Source organism: Sinocyclocheilus grahami, unplaced genomic scaffold (genome assembly GCF_001515645.1).
Source record: "Sinocyclocheilus grahami isolate Dianchi unplaced genomic scaffold, SAMN03320097.WGS_v1.1 scaffold416.1, whole genome shotgun sequence".
In the NCBI taxonomy this organism is placed as follows: Eukaryota; Metazoa; Chordata; class Actinopteri; order Cypriniformes; family Cyprinidae; genus Sinocyclocheilus; species Sinocyclocheilus grahami.
The window spans coordinates 586,827-611,977 of record NW_015505595.1 but is presented as its reverse complement, the minus strand read 5'-3'; the positions used below and the strand labels follow the sequence as shown (position 1 = coordinate 611,977).

General features: G+C 39.0%; 2 protein-coding genes across 2 annotated transcripts in view; one reads left to right on the top strand and one right to left on the bottom strand.

The window, feature by feature from the left end:
• Positions 1-9,497, top strand: part of LOC107551139 (voltage-dependent calcium channel gamma-2 subunit-like) — a 39,322-nt gene extending 29,825 nt beyond the window's left edge. The window contains exons 3-4 of the mRNA XM_016232641.1: positions 5,026-5,166; positions 8,476-9,497. Of these exons, the coding sequence (XP_016088127.1) occupies positions 5,026-5,166; positions 8,476-9,020 (686 nt within the window). The 3' untranslated portion in view covers positions 9,021-9,497. The remainder of the gene's footprint in view (positions 1-5,025; positions 5,167-8,475) is intronic.
• A 10,225-nt stretch (positions 9,498-19,722) lies between these two features.
• Positions 19,723-23,555, bottom strand: rpl3 (ribosomal protein L3). The gene is made up of 9 exons (XM_016232696.1): positions 23,462-23,555; positions 22,546-22,738; positions 22,145-22,313; positions 21,675-21,810; positions 21,023-21,209; positions 20,644-20,804; positions 20,420-20,521; positions 20,115-20,330; positions 19,723-19,833 (listed from the first exon to the last, which is right to left on the bottom strand). The coding sequence occupies exons 1-9, from the start codon at positions 23,462-23,464 to the stop codon at positions 19,789-19,791; spliced, it is 1,212 nt and encodes a 403-aa protein (XP_016088182.1). The 5' UTR covers positions 23,465-23,555; the 3' UTR covers positions 19,723-19,788.
• Positions 23,556-25,151: the final 1,596 nt, after the last annotated feature.

Below are 25,151 nucleotides of genomic sequence, written 5' to 3'. Positions count from 1 at the left end.
AACTATTTGCAAAGAATATTTCATTTTAAAATATGCAGACACACTATTGTTATTTGTATGTCTAATATTTCAAAAACGGAAAACAGTCATCACTGAATCACCAGAGTTTTGTTTTGACTGAATTCTTTGTGTGAGGCTGGGCAAGGCTTTGCTTTCCTCTGGTCAAAGGTCAGGAATTCTATATATTTATTTTCTTATTATTGAAAATAATCACTAGCTTCTACTGAGTTTTTCAGTTTGTCTATATTCATTATTCTTTCTTGCATAGTTGTGACAAACAAATCATTCTCAGAATAGACCCTTACCTTGGTCGCAAATGAAGTGAATACAAACAGATTTAGATGTACAAATGGCAATTCCTGGCCTCATATGGTTTGACTAGTGGTACATCACGGTGGGAAAAGATAGCACAAGACACTGAGAATTATTAGGGACTCAGTTAGATTGAGTGTATAGAGAGAAAAACAGAGGGAAAGAGACCGATAGGGGAGGACGGAACAAAGCGCAAGAAAATTAAAATGCCGTTCATCACTTCGAGTGAAGTCTCGTTTAGGTTTCTCAGAGAGGGAGAGAAGAACTGCGGCAAGTGCACTAGAAAAATCTCACCTTATACAACACATGCAGCAAATGAGATATGGCCATTTAGCGAAGCACATATTCAATGCATTTACATAGTGAACTATTCATAAATTAATAGTGTAGGATCTTGTGGCATTCTGTTATAGACTGAAATTAGCTTAAATGCACCATAGTTGCTTTAGCAGTGAAACAAACACAATTTTGTGGTAGCTGACTTTGGCTTCTTGTGTGATCTGCAGCAGATGGCACAAGTGCAGTGGTTTTAGGGTGGAGGTGAGGGCAGGACAGGAGGGGCAGGAGGGCAGATGATCCTCTCAAGGGGAACTTCAGTCCCCACTTTAGCCGGCAAGAGTTCACAGTACTGTCATGCTGTCCACACATCAGCATTTACACAAGAGCAGGGAGGGACAGAGAGAAAGAGAGAGAGAAAAACTGCTGAGCTTGCAGAATAGATGGAGTGGTGAAAATTTAACTAGCCTGATGAAAGCATAACTTTGCATGTCAAGTATTTTCAAAGAGAGAGAGAGAGAGAGAGAGATAAAGGAGGAGAGGTAAGAGATGTGTAAGCAGTAAAAATTGAGAAAGACTGGTGAAAGGAAAAGGACAGGAGCAGAATAGATGGAGTGGTGAAAATTTAACTAGCCTGATGAAAGCATAACTTTGCATGTCAAGTATTTTCAAAGAGAGAGAGAGAGAGAGAGAGAGAGATAAAGGAGGAGAGGTAAGAGATGTGTAAGCAGTAAAAATTGAGAAAGACTGGTGAAAGGAAAAGGACAGGAGAAAATGACGACACTGAAGTATTTGAAAGAAACTTTCATAATATAGTAGTTTTGACATGAACACAGTATGTGTACAGCCAGATGCATAGCCTTTCAAAGTATACTCCATTTAATAACCTGTGGAAACACAAGCACTCGACTCATGGAAAATTTCATATTTGTCCAGTATCTGCACTATTTCTCTCCAGAAGTTATGAACGATAAGTGTTTTTGTTCTTGTTTAAACTTCAGTTGCCAGAATCTCTTATTTTTGTTGCCATTTCCAGTAGATTGTTGTTCTTTCTAAAGATAAAAAAAATTGTCTGCACACGTACAGTATGAAATGGGGCTGGGTGATTTTTTCCGATTTTATCCATTAATTAGAATTTAATGTTTTGCAACGATTTTATTTTTTAGAAATCGAGGAATCACAATTTTATATAGAAATATTACCAAACGTTAGAATTAGACACTTTGATAATATGCCAATGATAACAGTAAAGAGAAAAGAATGATGGCAACAGTCATACGCGTCCATGTTTACATAGAAAAAACTATGGAAAAGCAGCACAATAAACCTGTAACTACTACTGTATGCCTGATATTTCATGTTTGCATCATGGTGACAGGCTGAAAGCTGCTGTGTGGGAAAAGATAGCACAAGACACTGAGAATTATTAGGGACTCAGTTAGATTGAGTGTATAGAGAGAAAAACAGAGGGAAAGAGACCGATAGGGGAGGACGGAACAAAGCGCAAGAAAATTAAAATGCCGTTCATCACTTCGAGTGAAGTCTCGTTTAGGTTTCTCAGAGAGGGAGAGAAGAACTGCGGCAAGTGCACTAGAAAAATCTCACCTTATATAACACATGCAGCAAATGAGATATGGCCATTTAGCGAAGCACATATTCAATGCATTTACATAGTGAACTATTCATAAATTAATAGTGTAGGATCTTGTGGCATTCTGTTATAGACTGAAATTAGCTTAAATGCACCATAGTTGCTTTAGCAGTGAAACAAACACAATTTTGTGGTAGCTGACTTTGGCTTCTTGTGTGATCTGCAGCAGATGGCACAAGTGCAGTGGTTTTAGGGTGGAGGTGAGGGCAGGACAGGAGGGGCAGGAGGGCAGATGATCCTCTCAAGGGGAACTTCAGTCCCCACTTTAGCCGGCAAGAGTTCACAGTACTGTCATGCTGTCCACACATCAGCATTTACACAAGAGCAGGGAGGGACAGAGAGAAAGAGAGAGAGAAAAACTGCTGAGCTTGCAGAATAGATGGAGTGGTGAAAATTTAACTAGCCTGATGAAAGCATAACTTTGCATGTCAAGTATTTTCAAAGAGAGAGAGAGAGAGAGAGAGAGAGATAAAGGAGGAGAGGTAAGAGATGTGTAAGCAGTAAAAATTGAGAAAGACTGGTGAAAGGAAAAGGACAGGAGAAAAGGACAGGAGAAAATGACGACACTGAAGTATTTGAAAGAAACTTTCATAATATAGTAGTTTTGACATGAACACAGTATGTGTACAGCCAGATGCATAGCCTTTCAAAGTATACTCCATTTAATAACCTGTGGAAACACAAGCACTCGACTCATGGAAAATTTCATATTTGTCCAGTATCTGCACTATTTCTCTCCAGAAGTTATGAACGATAAGTGTTTTTGTTCTTGTTTAAACTTCAGTTGCCAGAATCTCTTATTTTTGTTGCCATTTCCAGTAGATTGTTGTTCTTTCTAAAGATAAAAAAAATTGTCTGCACACGTACAGTATGAAATGGGGCTGGGTGATTTTTCCGATTTTATCCATTAATTAGAATTTAATGTTTTGCAACGATTTTATTTTTTAGAAATCGAGGAATCACAATTTTATATAGAAATATTACCAAACGTTAGAATTAGACACTTTGATAATATGCCAATGATAACAGTAAAGAGAAAAGAATGATGGCAACAGTCATACGCGTCCATGTTTACATAGAAAAAACTATGGAAAAGCAGCGCAATAAACCTGTAACTACTACTGTATGTCTGATATTTCATGTTTGCATCATGGTGACAGGCTGAAAGCTGCTGTTGTTTTTAAAGAACATTTATAGTTAATAATAGTCTACTGGTGTTGTACCTTCAGTCATTTTGAATTTGATTTACCTTGACTTTTGAGATTTTTTAAAGCATTTTCCTCATTATTTCTGAACATATATTATGTATAAGAAGTTTGTTCAAGATGTAGTTGTAGTTCATCCATATTTTCTGCAAAGATATTTAACAAGTGATTTAACATTTACATCATGTTGACAACTTCATGTGTGGTGCACTTGGAATAGAACTTTCTTTAACTAGAGGGTTAATAAAGAAAAAGTTACTTGAATCATGTTGTAGTTACATTTTCAAGTTGACTAGTTAAAAACAAATTTTAAAAATCGAGAATCGGACAAACGTTCTGAAAACAATCGAGATTTTAAATTTTTTGACATATCGCGCAGCCCAAATATGAAATTACGTCACTTACACTTTAGGCTTGAAGTGGATGGTTGGAAAATTATTTCCTGTTTGAAACAAGAGGTAGGAGGCCAAAGTTTCAGCAACTACAAAGAATGTTCCTCTAATCATCTCAAACTACCAATAATAATACATCGCAGCCAAGAATGTAGGCAAAATTCTTCCCATAAACCCATGAAAGAACTGTAAAGTGTATGAGTCATATGATGTTGACAGTCTTAAAGGGATAGTTCACTCAAAAAAGATTTTTTAAAAATGTAAAATTATTTTTCCACCAAGGTCTTTCCAAAATGATTTGATTTTGATCATAAAATGAGATATTTTGAAGAATATTTCTACCAGTTGAATGTTAGTACATCAAAAGATCAGGTTGCACCATGTTTGATTCTAAATAACACTAAACACTACTGGTTTTTGCTTTATTATGTTTCAATATATAGAAGCCAAAAGTTTAAATGAAATGTGTCTGTTATATCGAACTCATTCAAAGCTACTGTACCTTGAATGTAATGTAAGTTGCTTTTGGATAAAAGCATCTGCCTAATGTAAATATAAAATGACACCCCCTAGTCATTGTGCTTTCATTGTATGGAAAACATTCTGCAAAATATCTCCTTTTGTGTTCCACGGAAGAAGGAAAAGATGAGAAAATTATGACAGAATTGTAATGTTTGCGTGAACTGTCCCTTTGAGCTGCACAAACGTCGAGTTGAAGAACTAATTGGCGAGTTGAAGGCTTGGCAGTCTGTCCAAAAAACATTCATTAACACATTCACTTGTCATTTCATGGCTCGAATGAAGCCAACTCTTGTTGAAGTCTCACTACGAACATATTTTGTTAATGGGCGTGAATTGCAGCATCTGTAAATGTCTCTGGTCCTGTTCAGTCTTGGAGTCTTATTTGTGTTAAGCACAAGTGTTTTGAGACTCTTGACCTCAGATTGCTCTTCCACAAGCATTTTAAAGGGTGTGGGAGCTGTTTACTCTACTGGCAAAGTGTTGATTGGCTGTACTCTATGTGCTCAGAGGAGAACAGCTGCTAAAATCAACCCAAATGACAGCTTTCTTTGTCTATCTCGTTCCCTCTCTCACTGCCTTTTACACAGATTCGTTCAACAAGTAACAGTCTGGAATTCAAATCATCTTATACTCATCCCACCTTCTTCTTCTCTCTCTCCATCTGTAGGAGCCGTGCGAGCGTCTAGTATCTTCCCCATCCTCAGCGTCATCCTGCTCTTCATGGGTGGCCTGTGTATAGCTGCCAGCGAGTTCTACAAGTCCCGTCACAATATCATCCTCAGTGCAGGAATCCTCTTTGTGTCTGCAGGTGAGTCTATGGAATGAATCAAGGACGAGATACACTTGCATTCTGATATGTTTTAATTTCTGAGCAGTATTTAAAATGTTGAGCCCCTGTACCATCACTGATAAGCATCACACACCCTCTTTAGAAATAAATTATGCAACATGCTCACATACTATTCCTACAACACCTGCACATCTCAAATATACCATTATTTCTCACAACACAGGTTTTTAGCATAATGCATAAAGCTCAATCAGGGCTCACCAGTTCAAGGACTTTTTTCTGTTTGCCCACTCATGCCAGCAAATTTCTACTTGCCTGCCTTTTAATAATAATTTTTATTAATTAAAACTTAAAGGTGCTGTATGTAAGTTTTTGACTCTACTAAAGCATAAAAATACCATAATATGTTTGCAGATATTTAAGAAACATGCTAAGTTAGCATACTTGTTTATCTGAAAAACAACACAGTCAGTTATTCTCCTTTGAAAATGTGCGTTCCAGGCCGGAATGTCGGTCTCTGTTTTGGCTTGTGAAACCCACCCACTGCCAGTTTACCCAATTGTATTTCGGCATCCCGGGTTGCTAGTTGGCGGAAAACACAGCGTATTTCATTTCATTCATCGTCAAGTGCGCTCGTTCCTGTTGTGTCGTCAATCTGGCAACCTGTGTGCGTCAAGTCTGAGGAGGAGGGGCCGGGTGAAGAAAACCCTCTCCAATATTTTGAATTTGGACTGCAATACCTAGTTCAACCACTCGGTGTCAATTCTACATACAGCACCTTTAATATTATAAGCTAATTCATAATTTTACATCTACAATTTTAATACTTATCATGTTAAATGTATGCAATTTAGATTTGAACATACCCTACCATTCAAAAGTTCGGGTTTGGTAAGATTTTTTTAAATGTTTTTGAAAGAAGTCTGCATTTATTTGATCAAACAATTTAGTAAAAACAGTAATATTGTGAAACATCAATATTATTTGAAATAATTTTTTATTTGAATACATTTTGAAATGTCATTTATTCTTGTGATGGCAAAACTGATTTTTTTTTTAGCATCATTACTTCAGTGTCACATGATCACTGATATGCTGCTCATTTCTTCTTATTATAAACTTTATATATTATTATAAAGTTGTGCTGCTTAATATTTTTGTAAAAACTAACATTTTTTTCAGGATACTTTGATGAATAAAGTTCAAAAGAATGCCATTCAAGATCAAGAATCGTTTGTAACAATTATAATGTCTTTACTTTCACTTTTGATAAATTTAATGCATCCTTGCCGAATTAAAGGATTCATTTATTTTAAAATAATCTTACAAACTACAAATGTTTTGAACACAAGTCTATATTAAATTATGAAAATTAAAAAATAAATTATTTTACATTTTTCACCCATTAAATTTGTTTTCATCAAATGTTTAGTTTTCTTTAAAAGACAAAGTTTGCATCAGTAGCTGGAAATTCACACAAGAAGCACAAAAACTCCAAGATGAGTTCATAAACATTGTCAGAAAATAATGGCATGCGTGGAAAACCATTAATAATTAGTTTGTCATTTTCACCACTGTCTTACTCATGCTGCCACAAATTATTTTCAACCTTAGCTTATTCAGTCAATTTTACCAAGGTCACAAGCTGACAATCAGAATTTGCAACTAAATGTAAAAGAAAACCTGATGTTTAAGTTTGGAAGACATACACATGATCAAACTGTGTAAGGTGTAGCGCTGCTGACCCAATATGGTAAGAGACAGTTCGGTCAGCTAACACAAAACACTCTCGCACAGGCCCTCAATACTGTTTAGCAGTGCAATTCAGTAAAACAAACATTTTCTGAAACCAACAGCTTTGGCCTTAATGCCCAGATCAGCACAGTATCACTTAGACAACAAAGTCTTGCGCTAGACTTTTTCGAACAAACTGCCCCAGTGCTATACAGTAGACAGTTAGCAAGTAGATTTCTTTTTCTCTGACTCTCTTTGGTCCTGATCCTGTTGCTAGGCTTAGAGAGGCCGTTTGGGATTAAACTCTAAAAATATGGTGGCCCTGACACACTTTCCCAGTGATCCATCATGGTGGTTTCACTCTGTCACAGACAACTCCAGCTGAGTGTGACTGAAGTCAGCAGTGAGCCACAGATCATGCTCCTGTGAGTTCACCCACTCCAGTCTCTGTTATAAGCTCACTTCTTCACGCTGATCTCCTCGTTTACTTGCTCACTCTGACAAATTAAGGCACTCTGCGTTCAGTTTATGGCTAAGGGGTTAAGGATATTGTGAAACCGGCTGTGTTAACCCTACCATTTAGAGGACAGATACACTTTATTTTGTAAGGCACAGAGATGACAGTAAGGTTCTGTCATTCTCAGCTACATCCAGGGTCTAAACTTAACTTTTTGCTAGTCAAAAGAGAAAATGTATCAGCTGTGAAACTCTCCATTTTCTACTATTATTTCAATTTTATATATACTCATTTAAACCATTTCATCCTTTGTTTCATCCACAGTGACGAGCAGGAATTATTTAACAGCAAAGATAAACTTCTGATGATAAACCTACCACTGAGATTTAAACCGTTTACAACACACAATGGGTTTTAATGTTTTCTTAGAGGTAATAAGAGGTAAATAAGTGGTGTTGCATCAAAACTCACTGACATTAATTCAAATGTTTTAATTCAAAACATGTATTTAGTATGACTGATCTATTTTGAATGGGAAAACTACACACTTTATGATAAAGTTTTTCTTGCAGGGATGTTTTATATAACTAGCTATGCTCAGATAAATCGCATATACTATTTTTTAAAATATCTATAAAACATTTTATATGATACGTTTTTATTCGTTTTTTTTAATATTACTAGTTTTTAAGCTTGCACAATGCTTAATAACAAATGTTTATTTAGTGCATGTTTTCAAATGTTGAGAACACAAAAAGCTTATGTGTCATTGACCTTAGTCTGGGACTTTATATTGTAGCAAAAGCATGGCACTTTTAGCAATTTTATAAAAGGCACATGAAGACGTGTTACACTCCTTGAAAATAAAAGATATAAAAGCTGTCACTGTGGCGATACCATTTCAAGAGGTATTAATACAATATGTACCATTTAGGTACTTAGGTATATATATATATATATATATATATGTACTAATGTGTCCCTTTAAGGTACTAATATACACCCTTTAGGGGCAAATATGGTGAAAGGGTACCACTCCAGAGACAGCTTTTGTACCCTTTTTCTGAGAGTGTAGATTGTGAAAAAGCATTTTAGTCATAACTATGGGGTTAAAATATCTCCTCTCTTCCCCACAGGCCTCAGTAACATCATTGGCATGATCGTGTACATATCAGCCAATGCGGGGGATCCCTCAAAGAGCGACTCCAAGAAGAACAGCTACTCGTATGGCTGGAGTTTCTACTTTGGTGCTTTGTCCTTTATCATGGCTGAAATGGTGGGCGTGCTGGCCGTGCACATGTTCATCGACCGGCACAGGGAGCTGCGGGCAGGCACGCGGGCCGCAGATTACCTGCAGGGCTCGGCTATCACGCGCATCCCCAGCTACCGGTACCGCTACCGGCGCCGCTCCCGCTCCTCATCCCGCTCCACAGACCCCTCGCACTCCCGCGACGCCTCGCCGGTGGGCTTGAAGGGTTTCGGGGCTCTGCCCTCCACCGAGATCTCCATGTACACACTCACCCGCGGGGGCGACACTCTAAAGGGCAGCCACGGCACTCCCACCGCCACCTACAATTCGGAGAGGGACCACAACTTCCTGCAGGTCCACAACTGCATCCAGAAGGACTTGAAAGACTCATCCCACACTAACACAGCCAACCGACGCACCACCCCCGTATGAGGCACAACCTCCCCCCATAGAGATCGCTAGGAGAGGGAGACGGGAGCAGGGCAGAGAGGGGGCAGAGGCCCGAAATATTACAGATAAAACTTCATGTACCATGCGTTTTCGTGATTTGGAGAAACCGGGAGGATTTTTACTTTTCGATCAAAGATTACATATGTATGCATGATTTTGCCATTGACAAAATGAGGCTGGTTTGAAATGGAGAGAGGCTATAAGAGATATGCAGAGGGGTTCTTTCGGCCCGTCACACGGGAGCTGTAGCTTGTGGCATTGATTTGATATGTTTTTGTTAAGGAAGCATTTCACCACCCATCGGTCTACATGGATCAGCAAGCTACTGCTCCCTCATAAGTCTTCTTCCCCTCGCCACTATATTCATCATATTTATTTATTTGCTCATTTGTTATTTGCATTTTTAAAAAAAACTGTGAACCACTGCAGTAAGGTATTCAGTAAGAAATAGCCCAGTCTGCAATCGTTTTCTTTGAAATGAAATTCTAAAGGTGCCAAAACAGAATGATCCTAAACTTGGATGCATCAAGTCCTGATGAATAAACAGACAAACCCAAGGGGGAACAAACTCGCTGCTTCTCTGTGTTTGCAAACCCTCACGCACCTGACGAAGTCTCGAGCGCCATTCAAACCAGCAGGAAAGCAGGCCCTGTTGTGAGCGAGCACGAGGCTTTCCAAATGAGTCAGACGTGAGTAAGTAACAGTAGGGAAGTGAAGTAACAGGCCACGTAATTACTCATCTGTTCCAGGCTCATCTATATGTGGGAAACGGTCTCTTAAGTATGTAAAGCGCTAATAATGGGTGTGAATGATTCGCTTTGATGGAGCGAACCCAGAAAAATTGAGGGAAAAAAGGATGTGGCGGGAAAGTGTGCCATGTTCCAGAGAAACAGAACACAGGTTTGTAATAAAACATGTGACCTACTCAAGCGTTCTAGCATGCTAAAAGCATCACTTTCATTCCCGCAGACCTTCATGTAACAGGTTCGGATTTACACGTAGGACAGAATAGCTTCAGAGAGCAGCAGAGGGCTTGATTTTACTTTCAAAGCATGAATTCATGCTCAATAAGGGAATATGTCCATCTAGACAACAAGCTTTCCTGTGAGGAATACATTTTCTCAGGCAGATAATTTTTTTTGCTGCTATACATATTGGATTCATGCCTTCTTAATATATGCCGAAATCTGACCCGCCATCTATAAGCGACAGCCATTTTGCAAGTCTTCCCTCGACCAAGGAGGCAGAGAGAGAGCGAAATTACAACCACACGCAAGCTGTGTTTTATGCCTTTTTCAGTTCTCTGAATTAAAATGCTTCCCTCATTCTCCCACTCTATGTATTCCCTCATCCATCTCCCTCCATCTTGTTGGGCCAACATGCTTGTCCTTAATTTGCCTCCCCTGCACAATCTCTCATTTTCCCCTCCCTCTGTGAATCATCCACTTGCATACTACACCCCCTCCCCCATCTATCGCTCTTGCTCCTTTCTTTTCCTCTCGCTGTCTTTTACATCTATCCTCCTCTCCGTTACACATTCATCACTCGCTCTGTCCTTTTTCTCCTTCATCACATTCCGACGTCTCTCTTGCATCAACTTTCCCATTCTTCTCATCCGGCAAATCAAATTCTAGCCCCCAGCTCCCTCTCTCCTCATTACAACATTGTGGAAAAAGGGGGGAAAAAAATCAACAGATTTAAACAGACAAATCAATCATCATGTAATAGCCTCTTTGTTCTCGAGATCAAGATTACTGGCTGATGAATGAACATGCTCACTCTTTAGTTTCCTCTAAATGAGCCGCTGTCTCTCAGACTATGGGATGGCAGTACATACTGAAGCGGCATGTTCGCTGCCTCTGAGCTTTTGTGTTTAGACAGATTTTAGTTTGCAACCAGGGGGTAAAACAGTAGCAAAACTCGAGAGCTTGTTGATGTAAATGTGATAACTTGTCATATTAATATTCGTATTTGTAAGCTAAAATTTACACTCACAGCTCTGATGTGAACAGCTGAATCTTTCGATTTGCACACACAGACAATACTAAAAACACCCATGTTTTGCATTCGAAGTTGCAGAAATGTGTAAAATGACATTCACAAACAAAATGAGACATAAATGTGAACAACATATTTACTTTTGCACTTTACTTCAGTTTCGCTGTACAACCTCTCAGATCTTGCAGATCAAGTTCAGATCTTAGCGCTTTGACTTTTGCTACTCCTTTCACGGTATTCCTGTAGCAAAACTCACTTGTGCACTTAAATGCAGATGCGAGAGAGCAGAAATGGGGGTGGGGATGAAGCCCTTTTATACAAATATCATTATTAACATTATGACAAGTTCTCACATTCAAATCAACAAGCATTCAAGTTTTGCTACTGTTTTACCTTCATACAATAGGGGGCATAAGCAAACTTCCAAGGGGGCAGCAGGATGAATTTGAATTTAAGTGAAACAAAACAAGCATGAAAATAATAACAAATAAAGATATTTCTCATTTTTATTCATCCCCTGAACAACTGGGTAGAAATTTAGAAAATTGTGATTTTTTTTTTTCTTATCTTATCTAGTAAATCACAAACAACTGTAATTGAATATTGTTGTAGACAATTAGGGGCTTTGGAATCAAAATGTTTGAGAACCACTGAATTCATATCTTTTACAGTTTATGGGAGTTATATTTTAGTGACATTAGACAAACAACAGAACTTCCTGTAAATCCCATAGTAAAATTTTGAAGAATAATGTTTGTCTCAGATTTTTTCCCTAAAATTCCTTAATGCAAATTAAACAAGAATATAGTGACACAATTCAGATGATAAATGTAGAAAAAAAATGTGGCATTGCTTCTTTCATTTGTTCTTAGAAGAATATGATGAGAAAAATTTGAGAAATATAAGACTTAAGCTAAATATATAATATTTTTTTAATGTATTGCTGTCTAGGAAAAGGAAACATTAGAGGGGAGCTCAGTAATTTTGGTTACTAGCCTTTTATTGACTTTTCAAAAGTAAATTTATTTTTGTATGATTTTTTATTTATTTTTTAAACATGGACAAAAAACTACTGAGTGCACTTTTTCAAACACTTCTCCTTTATGATTTTAATTTCCTTTGGGATTATACACAATTCAAATATGTATACCAAACAAGGGACTAAAGAAAATGAGACTATCTGCTTTATTCAAAGTAAGAATGCAGTAATGCAGAGACGCAGGCGGTGATTTGAGTGCAGGGTTTGCAGTGATGTCAGTGTGTATGTGTGTGGACATTGGCGATGTGGCTGAAGGCATACAGCGAGACCTACATTTCCCTCTCCAATGATCCCCTTCTGTGGCTGGGAGGCACAAACTGTCAGCCCTTAAAAAGAGTATTAGAAAGTAGAGATATTCCATTTCTAAAGAGTGTCTTTTTTCCCCTCTATATCGCCTGAAGCTCTGTTCACACTTACAGAGAATTACAGCAACTAAGTGACCAGAAGTTGTTCATTTTCAATGATCATTTTCTAATTCATGTACGGTCCACCCTTTGAAGGAAAAAATATTTGCAAGTAAATTGCACATATTTCATTATATTATAAAGGATATTTTTCCAGTTTTTGGATGGCTCTGAAAGGAACACTTCACCCAAAAATTAAAATTATGTAATAATTTCCTCATCGTCATGTTGTCCCAAACCTGAATGAGTTTTTTCTTTTGAACACAAAAGATGTTTTGAAGAATGTTGGAAACAGTTTTGGTTCCCATTGACTTCCATTTTATTGACAAAAAATACAATGGAAGTCAGTGGGAAACAAAACTGTTTGGAACGACATGAGGGTGAGTAAAAGGATGGCAGAATTTGTATTTTTAGCCAGACTATCAGACTACCCTTTAAAAGCATTTCACTGTTCTATATGATTAGTCTCAGCCCACTTATTGAAACCATGTCAGAAATTTTTATTCATAAAATGATAATTGTTCAACTAGTCAAAGATTTGATGCATTATTCACTGCTACAGTTTATACAATTCTTTTTTTTCTGCAAAATGTTCATATTTGCAGCAATAAATCTTATTTTTATCAGCAGTAAATTTCATTTTTCGTTATCAAAAGCTATGGCCAGTTATGCAGCACTCCAGCAAGAAACAACAGTGGCCTGGTGACCTCCAGCAATAAAATCACTCTTAGTATAAATTTTGGTTTGATTCTTCAAATATTGTCTTTGTATTGGATCTCTCTTTTGGATCCGTCTCTCTCTTTTTCTTACCCGGAGTGTCAATATCTGCATCTTGCTGTGAGACATGATGTTAGGTATTAGCCCCTTGCTGTGTACCTGTCAGTGTCTGTCTACCCATCTCCAGCCTTCTCTTTCCTGCTACCTCTCCATTTGACACCTCACTCTGTCTCTTCTCTCTCTCTCTCTCTCTCCATTCTTATCCCCCATCACTCTGTATGTCTATCCACGCATATCTGTTTCCTTTCTCTCTCCCTCTCCCTCTCTCCTGTTGTGGTGATCAAACGTGCCTTGTGTGTCTCGCTGCAGTGCTGTGTGATCAGAGTGGAGAGTGAGCACAAAAGAGAGAGACTGTGTGTGTGTGTGGTTGGTTGGTTTCTCAGAGACCCGAGGAACATGCTGTCCCCTTCTGGCTGGGAATACTAAAGGCACAATCCCACAGCTGCTGCCTTTGTGTCTCCAGCCCCTGACCACACTTATATAAGCCCAGACCACAAAGTCAACTGTCCAACAAGCCTAAAATTCAGTGTATCTCTATCATCCTTTCAAAAGGTCAGGGATGAGACACGACACAGAGCTGTGCTGTGTCTGTTTTTTGGGGGTATCTCAAGCTTGTGATGCTCAGCTGGGATCTGAGCTCAGCTGAGTTCACCCGGGTCAGGCAAAGTGTAGAGTAAAATCAGACTTAAATACTGAAACCGGAAAAAGAGTGGTATACTGCCTTGAACTGTAATTTAAGTTGTATGGAGATATGCATAAAGATACTATGAAGTAAAATATTACATATACGGTGGAGATCAAAATTAGAGAGCAATACAATTTCCTAAATTTCGGGGTCACTGCTTAGTCTTACTTGAAGTTATTCTATCAGGAGTAGAAGAGCATTTTTAAAGCATATTTTTTTACATGAGTTCAAATATATTCTGAAGCACAGGATCAAAAACGGAAAAAATTAGATTTCTGAAAAAGAACACTGATGAAAATTAGAGAATATTTTCAGATACCTCCCAGTTATTGGTGTTAATCTGGCATTTGGTTCTAATTTCCTTAATTATATGACAACAACTACTTAACTGGCAGCCTAACTTTCCAGTTATCACTGACTTTGCAAGACGGTGAGCTGTTCTAAAGTGACTGAAACCCTCCAACAGTAGGTTGTCCAGATGAAGGTCAATAGCAGCCATAGCAAGAAAAGTTGGTCATTCCAAATCTGAGATTTCTAAAATATCTTTACAATGTCACAAACTCATTCAAGTCACCCAAAAAGGCTGGTCCTCCACAAAAACAAATGCACTTGAGGACAGGATAATACGGAGAATCTCAATGGGCAGTCGGTTCAACACTAAACACCAAAATACAGATACAGGTAGAGTGAATGCAGATGTCTATCAGAGCCTCCTGCAGCAACATGCAGTTTCTTCCCTGCGTTCATCACCCAATCTGCCAGCAAATTTAATGCAGGACAATGCCCCATGTCACACAGAAAAACAGGTAAAGCACAATGTGCAAAAAGAAACTCCACGAATGACAACTGAACTGGCTGTCTGAGCTAATGAGGGACTACTCAAGAGATAAAAGACACTTTGACAATGTAATGAATGTAAATTATGACACAGCGCCAAAAATTCAGCGCTCTCACTCACATAAATGGAGCAGATGAGTAGCCCGTGGCTAATTATTAGCTGTATCACCCATTGCTCAGCTCGATGCCCGACCGTTGCCCCGTGTCCCTCTGCACATGCAGACAGACTGTGGACGCACTGCTCCGCCACTCGCCCTCTAGTGGTAAGGTGAGAGTTAGGTGGGCCTGTCTTCTGCTCAGGAGTCTGGTGATGCTGTTGCTGGCTTTAAGAATGCTGTGTCCATAGGAACCAGCTCAGAATACTGATTCCACAGTGCAGCACTTGTGCATCAGGGCTGCAGTCAGGCAGACGCTAGCCAAGGACTGTCCACTGGCTCTACCCCGTCTCTCTTCAGAAAATAAAACCAATGCATGTGAATTATATTCTGCAATCCCAAATGGCAACATAAGACGGTTGAAGATATGCTCTACTCATACAGTGGGGTTTCAATGCAGTCCATAAAGTATAAATGAATTAAAAAATAATAATAAAATAAATATAGAAATGGTTGCCTTACAATGAAAACATGTATTTGAATATTATTGCAAATTTTTCTTTACATTTTATTTTCTTTCCCATTTTTTCTTTATTTATAACATAATGAAGACCAAAAATAGTACACAGCAAACAGGAGTTGATATAAACCAAATAATAAAGAAATATAATATTTATATATATATATATACAGTGGGTACGGAAAGTATTCAGACCCCCTTAAATTTTTCACTCTTTGTTATATTGCAGCCATTTGCTAAAATCATTTAAGTTAATTTTTTTTCCTCATTAATGTACACACAGCACCCCATATTGACAGAAAAACACACAAATGGCTGCAATATAACAAAGAGTGAAAAATTTAAGGGGGTCTGAATACTTTCCGTACCCACTGTATATATATATATACACGTGGTAAATATATAGCCTATATGTAATTCTTCTAATAAAAAGTCCAGAGCATGTTTTCTTTATGTTGCACAGATGTTCTTGTCCTTTATAAAACATCAGTGCACTTTATAACACTACTAACAGACATATACCTATATTAAAAGTGCATTTGGGCATGATATCCTCCTGACATGTAAAACAACATAACCAAGGACAAACATTTTTAAATATATATTTATATATTCATAATTTTAATATAAAAAACAAGCTATACACAGCAATGATATCATTGAGTGCGCTAACTGAGTGTAACCAGCACATTTAAAGAGCATAAGCAATGTAATGAAGGGTAGTTATGACATGAGAGGGGAAGAGGAGGAGGGGTGGAGAGCAGAAGTTAGGACAGTGTGGGGAATAGCTGTATGCCCTGCCAGAGCTCCTTACATAAGTGCAGAGCACAGAGAGGAGACCAACACAGACTCGTCCTTCAGCCACAATGACATACTGCTTCGGCCCTTTCATCTCTGCGCTTCTCTCGTTTACTGCACACGCCATTATTTTACCTCCCAATAGTACCAGAAAGACATCTGGTCCTCCCTCAAAATAGGGTTTCCATCAATTATAAGTTAATAGTTTTACTATGTACACACAAATAACATGAATTTAAAAATAACTGTATATAGTTCATAACAAAACAAACCAGATATAATATAATTTCTATCACTTGATAAACTGTTAAAAGTCATTAATTACTTAGCCTCATGTTGTTCCAAACCTGTAAGACCTTTGTTTATCTTCAGAACACAAATTAAGATATTTATGATAAAATCCAAGAGCTTTCTGACCCTCCATAAACAGCAACGCAACTACCACGTTCAAGACCCAGAAAGGTAGTAAGGACATTGATAAATAGTCCATGTGACATCAGTGGTTCCAACATAATGTTACGAAGCTACAGGAATACTTTTTGTGCGCAAAGAAAATTAAAATAACAACTTTATTCAACAATTCTTCTCCTCCAAATCTTGTCTTCCACCATTATCTAGAGTACCTCTGCACATAAACAACGCATGCACGTGGTGCTGCTGACGTAGAACATGCATGCGCTGAGCCTTGTTTACGTACAGAGGAATGCACGCGCATGTGTCGTGGTACTCTCTATAATGGCGGAATATGTGGCATAAAGTCATTATTTTAATTTTCTTTGTGCATAAAAAGTATTCTTTGTAAAATTACAGTTGAACCACTGATGTCACATGGACTACACTCTTAAAAATAAAAGTGCTTCACGATGCCATAGAATAACCTTTTTGTCTAAATGGTTCCATAAAGGACCTTTAACATCTGAAGAACCTTTCTGTTTCACAAAAGGTTCTTTGTGGCGAAAGAAGGTTCTTCAGATTATAAAAAGGTAAGAAAGAGATGGTTCTTTAAAGAACCTTTGACTGAAAGGTTCTTTGTGGAACCAAAAATGGTTCTTCTATCTATGGCATCGCTGTGAAGAACCTTCAAAGCACCTTTATTTTTAAGTGTATTTTACAGATGTCTTTACTACGTTTCTGGGCCTGGGAAGATTTCAGTTGCATTGCTGTCTATGTAGGGTCAGAGAGCTCTTTGATTTCATCAAAAATATATCTTAATTTGTGTTATAAAGATGAATGAAGGTTTTACAGGTTTGGAGCGACATGAGGGTGAGTAATTAATTACATAATTTTAATTTTTGGGTGAACTATCCCTTCAATGGTCATTATAATGTAGTTTAATCTACAAATATAACACGATTTTGTAGGAATTGTAATCAGGAGCGAAACATAGAACCCATTAAAAGTTCTTTGAGCCAATAGGGATCGCTCCTAATGGAAACCCAATTTCAAGGTAGGACCCGAATTGTGTTTTCGGAGATAAAGGTATTATATTTTCTTTTGTGTATATTAATCACAACAGTCCATGATGTAAATCAGTAGGAGACCATAGACAGTTGTCATATTCACTGCTTTAATAATATAAAGTTTTTATATTTTTCCCAAATAAATTTTTAATAAGTATTTCCGTGCCGCGACTCTTTGACCAGTCAACACTGCAAATTCAATGTGATTAGGCTAGGATGCTAATCAGCCAAAAATTGACCCCTTGCCTTTTTTCAGAGTGAAATCTAGGCCGATTCTAGGATTCATGTATTTTATAATCCAAACAGTCTTTTTCCCCCTCTATCACTCTCTGAATCTGGGTTGAAGTGATCTGCCTTTCCCTTTGAAAAAGTGACAAAAAAAAAAAGTGATAACACTCCAAGGTCTAAGCTCTTAAAAAAAATGAAGGTGCCATCCTTGATAAATCCTTATGAATATTGCTGGAAGGGTGGTGGGTGAAGGGCGAAGCGATTCTTGCCAAGACAGCATTATATCTACTATGCAAGGAGGAAGTAAGGCCTAAGCAGTGTGTGAAGAACTTCCAGGGTTCTTATTATGCTGTGAAGTGATGGGGGAAGCAGTTTTGCAATGAGTCAGTGTGAGGACAGAGTCTTATTTAGGTGAGCTCCCTTCGGACTGTTGTAAACAAAAGCCTCAATCTGAACTTGACATCCCCAATGCACAGAGGGATGCGCCGTTCTCAAGGACAAAACCTAGAGGCATTGCAAGCTTAACCATTGTTTGGGATTGCTACAGCAAGATTTACACAGGAGGAGAACAGGCAGAGAGCACGAGGTTGCAACAAAAGTCCTTGGAAGCTCTCTTCGAACTATGATGTAATGTGGGATGGGGTAGGAAGCCAGAGGGAGTGGGGAGAGCCAGCTGTGGTATGGACATCTGGGCACAAGTGCTGTGGGGTGTTGTGTTTGGACAGTGTTATGTATGGGAGACTGTCATTCTCCATAGTGCCTGTAGGTGGCACCACCACTTAATTATTAGTAGTTGTGTTCCCTTAAAAGGAAATGAAGAAGTTAAGTACCCCCGCGTGTGGCTGTTATTTATCGCAGTGCATTCAAGAGTGTATTCCATAGATGACAGTGAAAACAGACAGATGAACATGACAGGGAAAGGTAGAATCCCTGACACTGCCCTCATCAGTTCCCATCATCCCTCATTACAATGAAGCGGCTGTCAGACCGAGAGCTAATTTGAGCTCTTTGTGAAGTAATTTAGCAGATTATAGACCCACTTTGAGATGCTGGTCAAATATGGAGAATTACGGAATAAAAAGTGGCGTATAGTGTAAGTGTTTATCAAGGCGAGATTTGTGGACTTTCCCCAGTGTTCAGAATCAACTTTTGTCCTCTAGAGCCTTGCGAACATACAATACTAATTAAGGTATATACAGCATTCATTATCGACCAAGCACCTGAAGGCCAGGATTTTCGCTGAGTCAAGGGTATCCACAAGGCTGCCATTGATCCGCTTCCTGCTCTGCAGCATTGCTTTCCTGGACCAACCTTTCACAGAGGTCATACATTAAAATAAAAACTGCATTTCTTAGCAAAAGCCATTTGGGGTGAGACCTACAGCCAAGATTAGGGTGACTTGTAATTGTATGATTTGGTTTCAGTTTTAATGGACACAGCATAAAATTTAGATTAACTTAGTTGGACAATCTGAAAATCAAAACACCCCAACAAAAACACATTTCCTCCACATGCATGCTCAAGGAATAAATGCATGAATTAGGCAAGTTAAAAGTTCAAGTCATGCACAAAATTAACCCCAGGTGCATTTTTATATAAATTATACCGTGCGCAATTTGTGGGGCACAAGTTATACAATACCTATATCTTTTAAAATAAAACAGTCTTAACACCTGTAAGTAATTAATTTATATAGAAGCAGTCCTAAAGAACAAGCAGCTCTACTTGTGGAACAAGTAAAAACCCCCACGGGGATGGACATCACAAAGGTTGAGAACCACTACACTAAACCAAGTGGGAAACTGAGAACCGTTAACCATTCCGAAATACAAAAATGTTAGAGCCAGTTCATTTTGGTGATTTTTATTAAACTCTGCAGTACTGCATGACAACACCAAACAGAGCACGATTATGCCATCTCCTCCTTGGCAAGGCGGTCTTTCTTGAGGGGTCCCTGTTAAAAAGAAAAGATTGGTTACCAGCCGATTTAACTCAAACTGATTTTAACAAACCGGTAGATAGTGTAACTGGTATAAATGTCATCAGAGAGTGAACAGGGAGAAAGCACAAGAGGCACCCCTCCCCTGCCTCACTGAGCTTTTATCTTGCACTGGAATGGAACCCAAATCTCAGACTGACAGGCTGAAACAGGTTACGAACAGTGCACTGACCTGCAGAGGACCATTGGCATGGAGGCAGTAAAGTGCTTAGTAACCACTGGAGGCATGCACTCACCATGAAGCTCTTCTTTTCCTCGATGGTCTGGAAACGTCCATGACCAAACTTGGAGGTGGTGTCGATGAATTTGAGGTCGATCTTCTCCTGGGCACGGCGGCTGGTCTGGACCAGAAGAGATTTGCGTAGGGTCAAAACCCTCTTCTTGGTTCCGACCACACAGCCTTTCAGCATCAGGAAGTCGTTGGTCACCTCACCATAGTGCACAAAGCCACCCTATAATGTGGAAAAAGTGGGTTTAAAAACTTGCACTACACAACCTTAAGTTACTGAAAACCCCATAAGGCAGAAATCTGCACACTCACCAGGGGGTTGATGCTTTTGTTGGACAGATCATATTCAGTAGAGGCGTTGCTCTTAACTAGTTTTCCATCCTTGGTGTGATAGCCAGCACCAATCTTGTAGATCTAAAAAAAAAAAAAAAAAAAAAAAAAAAAAAAAAAAAAAACCTTCATGAGAAACAAGACTCGAGGAAAAATACATAAAACTGATCCTTCAGGAAAGCTTGGGTCTAATTCGGAGGCCTCACCTTCTTGTTGATCTCCGTGCGGTGGTGGTAGCCCTTCTGACCGGCACGAGCTACAGAAAAAGCCACACGGGCAGGATGCCAGGCTCCAATACAGGCCACCTTACGCAGACCACGATGGGTCTTACGGGGCAGCTTTTTTGTGTGCCAGCGACTTGTCACACCTACAAAAACATTTGATTAGACCATGCTCTTGGAAGCTCATTGGCTTAAAACACCGCAAGTGTGCTGTCAGAAGGAAGGCAGCATGGGAAATTTCCTCATGCGTTTCGGGCGCCATGCCTGACGCGAATAATCCATGTCTTTCATCATTGTGCACAATGGTTACCAAATCAAAAGTCACACGAACAGACAAATGTTGAACAAAAAGCCATCCACCTACCCTTGTATCCGTGACCCTTGGTAACACCGATAACGTCAATCATCTCATCCTGACCAAAGACATTAACGATGGGAATGGGCTGCTCAAGCTTCTCTCTGGCCCAGTCAACCTTATCAGCGATGGAGCCGCCGTTCAGCTGGATCTCCATCAAGTGGGACTTCTTCTGTCTGTGGGGCAGCAGGCGCATCTACAGAAAGCGGGATGGTTGGTTAAGCTCCATTTAAAAGAAAATGCTATGTATACACTAGAAACACAAGTCACACAACCAAGCTTTCAACAAAAATATGGAGTACACAATTTGTTGCACAACATCTTTGACAAAGCAATTTTGAAAAATCAGGTTCATTACACTGGCAAAGATTCATAATGAGTTTTGATAGTGAAATCAGAAACTTGTGTGGGAGGGGGAACCAGAAAGTAAAAGACATTTGAGAGAAATTATACAAATTAACATACCTAAAATTAAAGTTCACTTCAAAAAATTTTAATTGGTTCTTGACAAACATGTGGAATGGATTTAATGGTATGAGACAAGTAGTGACATTTAATTAAAATCGTGATTTTTGGCCATAATCTCCCAGTCCATACAATAAGCGTCAAAGTGATCACTAAAGCTCACAGCATTACTTTGTGCCAGAGCTTTTAAGCTCACCTGTGTGTGGGCAATGATGCGAATGATCTGGCAGTACTTCTTCATGGAGGCGAAGTCTTTCTCCAGCTGCTTCTTGCCCTCTTCATCTTGCCACCTCTTGCAGTACTTTGTAAAGGCCTTCTTCTTGGACTTGTACCTGAACATGGCACAGGGAAAGGTTGGCGCACAGTTCCTTCATAGCCCAGTGGGCCAGTGGAAGGAGACTGGGCATAGCTGCTTGCCCATCCTCAAGGTAAAGGGGGGGGGCGTCAACAGCACTAGGTAATTTCGGCTCATGGCACGGATTCTAAGGAGCCCTTTCCACCGGCCAGAGGAGCCCGGAGCTCATCAGGGCACTAGGCACCTGAGCGGAGCTGCACCACACCGATACGTTAGACTGGCCCAGAAAAACATGACATGTTTATCCTGGCCACCAACCATCAGCTCCAGACTAAAAACCAATCAGAAGTTATCAAAAAACCAAGCCTTACCAGTTCTTATAGAAGCGACGCTTGCACTCATCACTAATGTGCTCCGCAAAGATGGTCTTGAAAGAGCGCAGGCCACGAGGGGTCATGACATATCCAACAACACCCACTACAATCATGGGAGGAGTCTCCACAACGGTCACCGCCTCCACCACCTCCTTTTTGTTGACCTCTGATAAGCACAAAAAAAAAAAACAAGTTAGTTTAACTAAACACGCATGCCAGTTAACCAGGAATTAAAAGAAAAAAAAAAGAATTACAAAAACCATGCTCAGAACTCGACATTCAGCAAGGGTTCAAGGCCCAAATATGTCCGCCCGTCGAGGTTATCATCACTGGCAGACACCCTAATAGCAAAGTAGACTTCACATTACACGCAACTAAATCTGTACGCTTTCACTTACTTGAGCCGGGTCTGTCGACCTCACGGACGATGTGGGTCATGCCAGCCTTGTATCCAAGGAAAGCCGTCAGGTGAACAGGTTTGCTGGGATCATCTTTAGGGAAACTCTTCACCTTGCCACGATGGCGTTTGCACCTCTTGCGGGGCAGGAAGCCCAGAGAGCCGTGGCGTGGGGCCGAAAACTTACGGTGAGACTACACAGAAAAATAACTGGATTAATCTACATTACTTCGGTACATCGTTACAATTAATTGAGATAGAAAAACTGTCTTTACACATTTTTCCCTGTAAACGCCCATATATTTGTAATTTAAACTAGATAAGTTTAATATTTGAAATTTCTAACAAGTCATTTTAGATGGGAAAAAAAAAGGCCGCAATTCCTAAAATCTCCTGAATTGCACGTAAAAATGGTTTTCTTGCACGAGTAAAGTCGAATAGGCAGATTTACAAAAACTCATTTTATATTAAACGGGTCGCCACCTGGAAATACCAGACAGCACAAGAAAATACTGACTGTTCCTTTATCTAGTGACAAGTTTACTTCGACACTTCACTCGCTAGGCCCTAAAAAAAAGCGCAGAAATCATCTTCCACCCCGACAATAAAAGACCCCCAGAAAAGAACCATTTAACAGACAAAATGGTATAAGACATCTTCCTTTCATACTTGTGCTTTCTAAAACGCATTTAAATGGTTCATCTGTGTTAAGATTTCAAAGCAGGGCAGGATGCTGCCATTTTCCCTTCGGTCAAACACACACCATGTGCAAAACGCCCGGGCGCTGCGGTTACCATCTATAATCACTGCAAAACATTCGTTTGCCTTCTGTGTATAATATACAGAATAGGATGTGTTTGAAATCAGATGGATGACTTTGATTCAGGATGGATTGTGAAGGAGAGTTGATCACTCACCATTGTGTCCCCGGTCCGATTGAAAGAGAGCGACTATGAGGCGGCGCTTCCTTTTAAGGCAAGACGCGCGTTCGACGCGCGTGCGTCACCGCATACGTCTCGCGTACATTCAGACGATCCTCCAGTGGACGCCCTCTATGGGCCAGGAATGCACTGTACTCCACATGTAGATGAAGTCTATTAAATATGACATTTTCAGCTTGCGTCGTGAACATTTATTCTGTTTCAAGATTCATTTCAAATACATGTGTAAAATGCTTGTTTATATGCAACCAAGGAAATCATTTTAATCTTAAAACCCCTTCAGACCTGAATTATTTGAACTGAACACATTTTTTTTAGCCACTTGATATTCGCTCTTCTCCAGTATAGAAATGAGTCTAAAATACAAGATTTGTGCCAACTCATTTTTTTATTAGATTTTGTTCATGTCCACTATAATGGGCGCCAGGACTGAACATAAAAATCCTCATATGTTAACCATACTTAATAAGTAGAGTTTGTGCACTATAGTTGAACTAGTGTTTAAGATTTTTAACTGTAAGAATGATCAATACAATAAGAATGTGGAAAAAAATAAGATGATAACAAATAAAACTTGTTTGATCCTTTTTGTTGGTTGAAGTGGGTGAATCTGAGTATATGTATAAATGTATTTGTGTGTATGTGAATGTGTACTTGTTGATTGTTTTGATGAATATATGATTGTGTGCATTATAGCATCAAGGCATCAGTGTGTGCGAGGGGGGTGTGAGTGTGTGTTGCTGTGTATTCGCTGATCTCACATGCACTATGGCTGTTTCTCACTAAAACCAATGAAACATTGATTGACAGGATATGGTCACTTTGAAGACAAATTAAATCATATTAATATTAATTTCATTAATTAACATCAATGGTCATAAAACATTAACATTAGAATTTGTAGCTCTGCATTTAGCTTTGAAATGCTTCCACAAATTTCTCAGCCTGTTACAACTAATTCATTAGGTTCCTGCTGATATCTTTCAAGACCCGATGTCCATTGCGATGGACATGAAATCCTGTTCTGCAACTCTGAAAGGTCTTCAAAATAACTTTGAAAATGATCATTTGATAGTCATTTTATAATATGTGCAAGTTGATGAGGCTACCATAAACAAAAATCTGCATATAAAAGGTAAAATGTGGACTTCCTCTTCTTCCTGTCTAGTTGGTTAGTCTCTTTTCTGATGCCTGTAGCTCAATCAGATAAAGTTAGGAGTCATATCTTCAATGTGATTGGTTGATCAGGGACCAATCAGTGACCAGGAATTGCTCATATTATAACATTTTATTGGTTTAAACTAAACAAAATCATGTGATGTCCATTTCAATGGACGCAGGGTCTGAAGGGGTTAATGTTTATATTATAATTGGTCATAAATGGCATGGCTGAACACAGACTCCGTATATAATATGCAAGTTTACATACGTCATAAAATGTACACCACCAAACCAAGAATAAGAAATATGCATGTTGATGTTTATGTGAAATAACTCCTGTTGTGCGAGAAACACACCCCCATGTCTGTCTGTCTAGAACAGGGGTAGGCAAGTTCGGTCCTAGAGAGCCGCAGTCCTGCAGAGTTTTAAATATGACATTTTCAGCTTGCGTCGTGAACATTTATTCTGTTTCAAGATTCATTTCAAATACATGTGTAAAATGCTT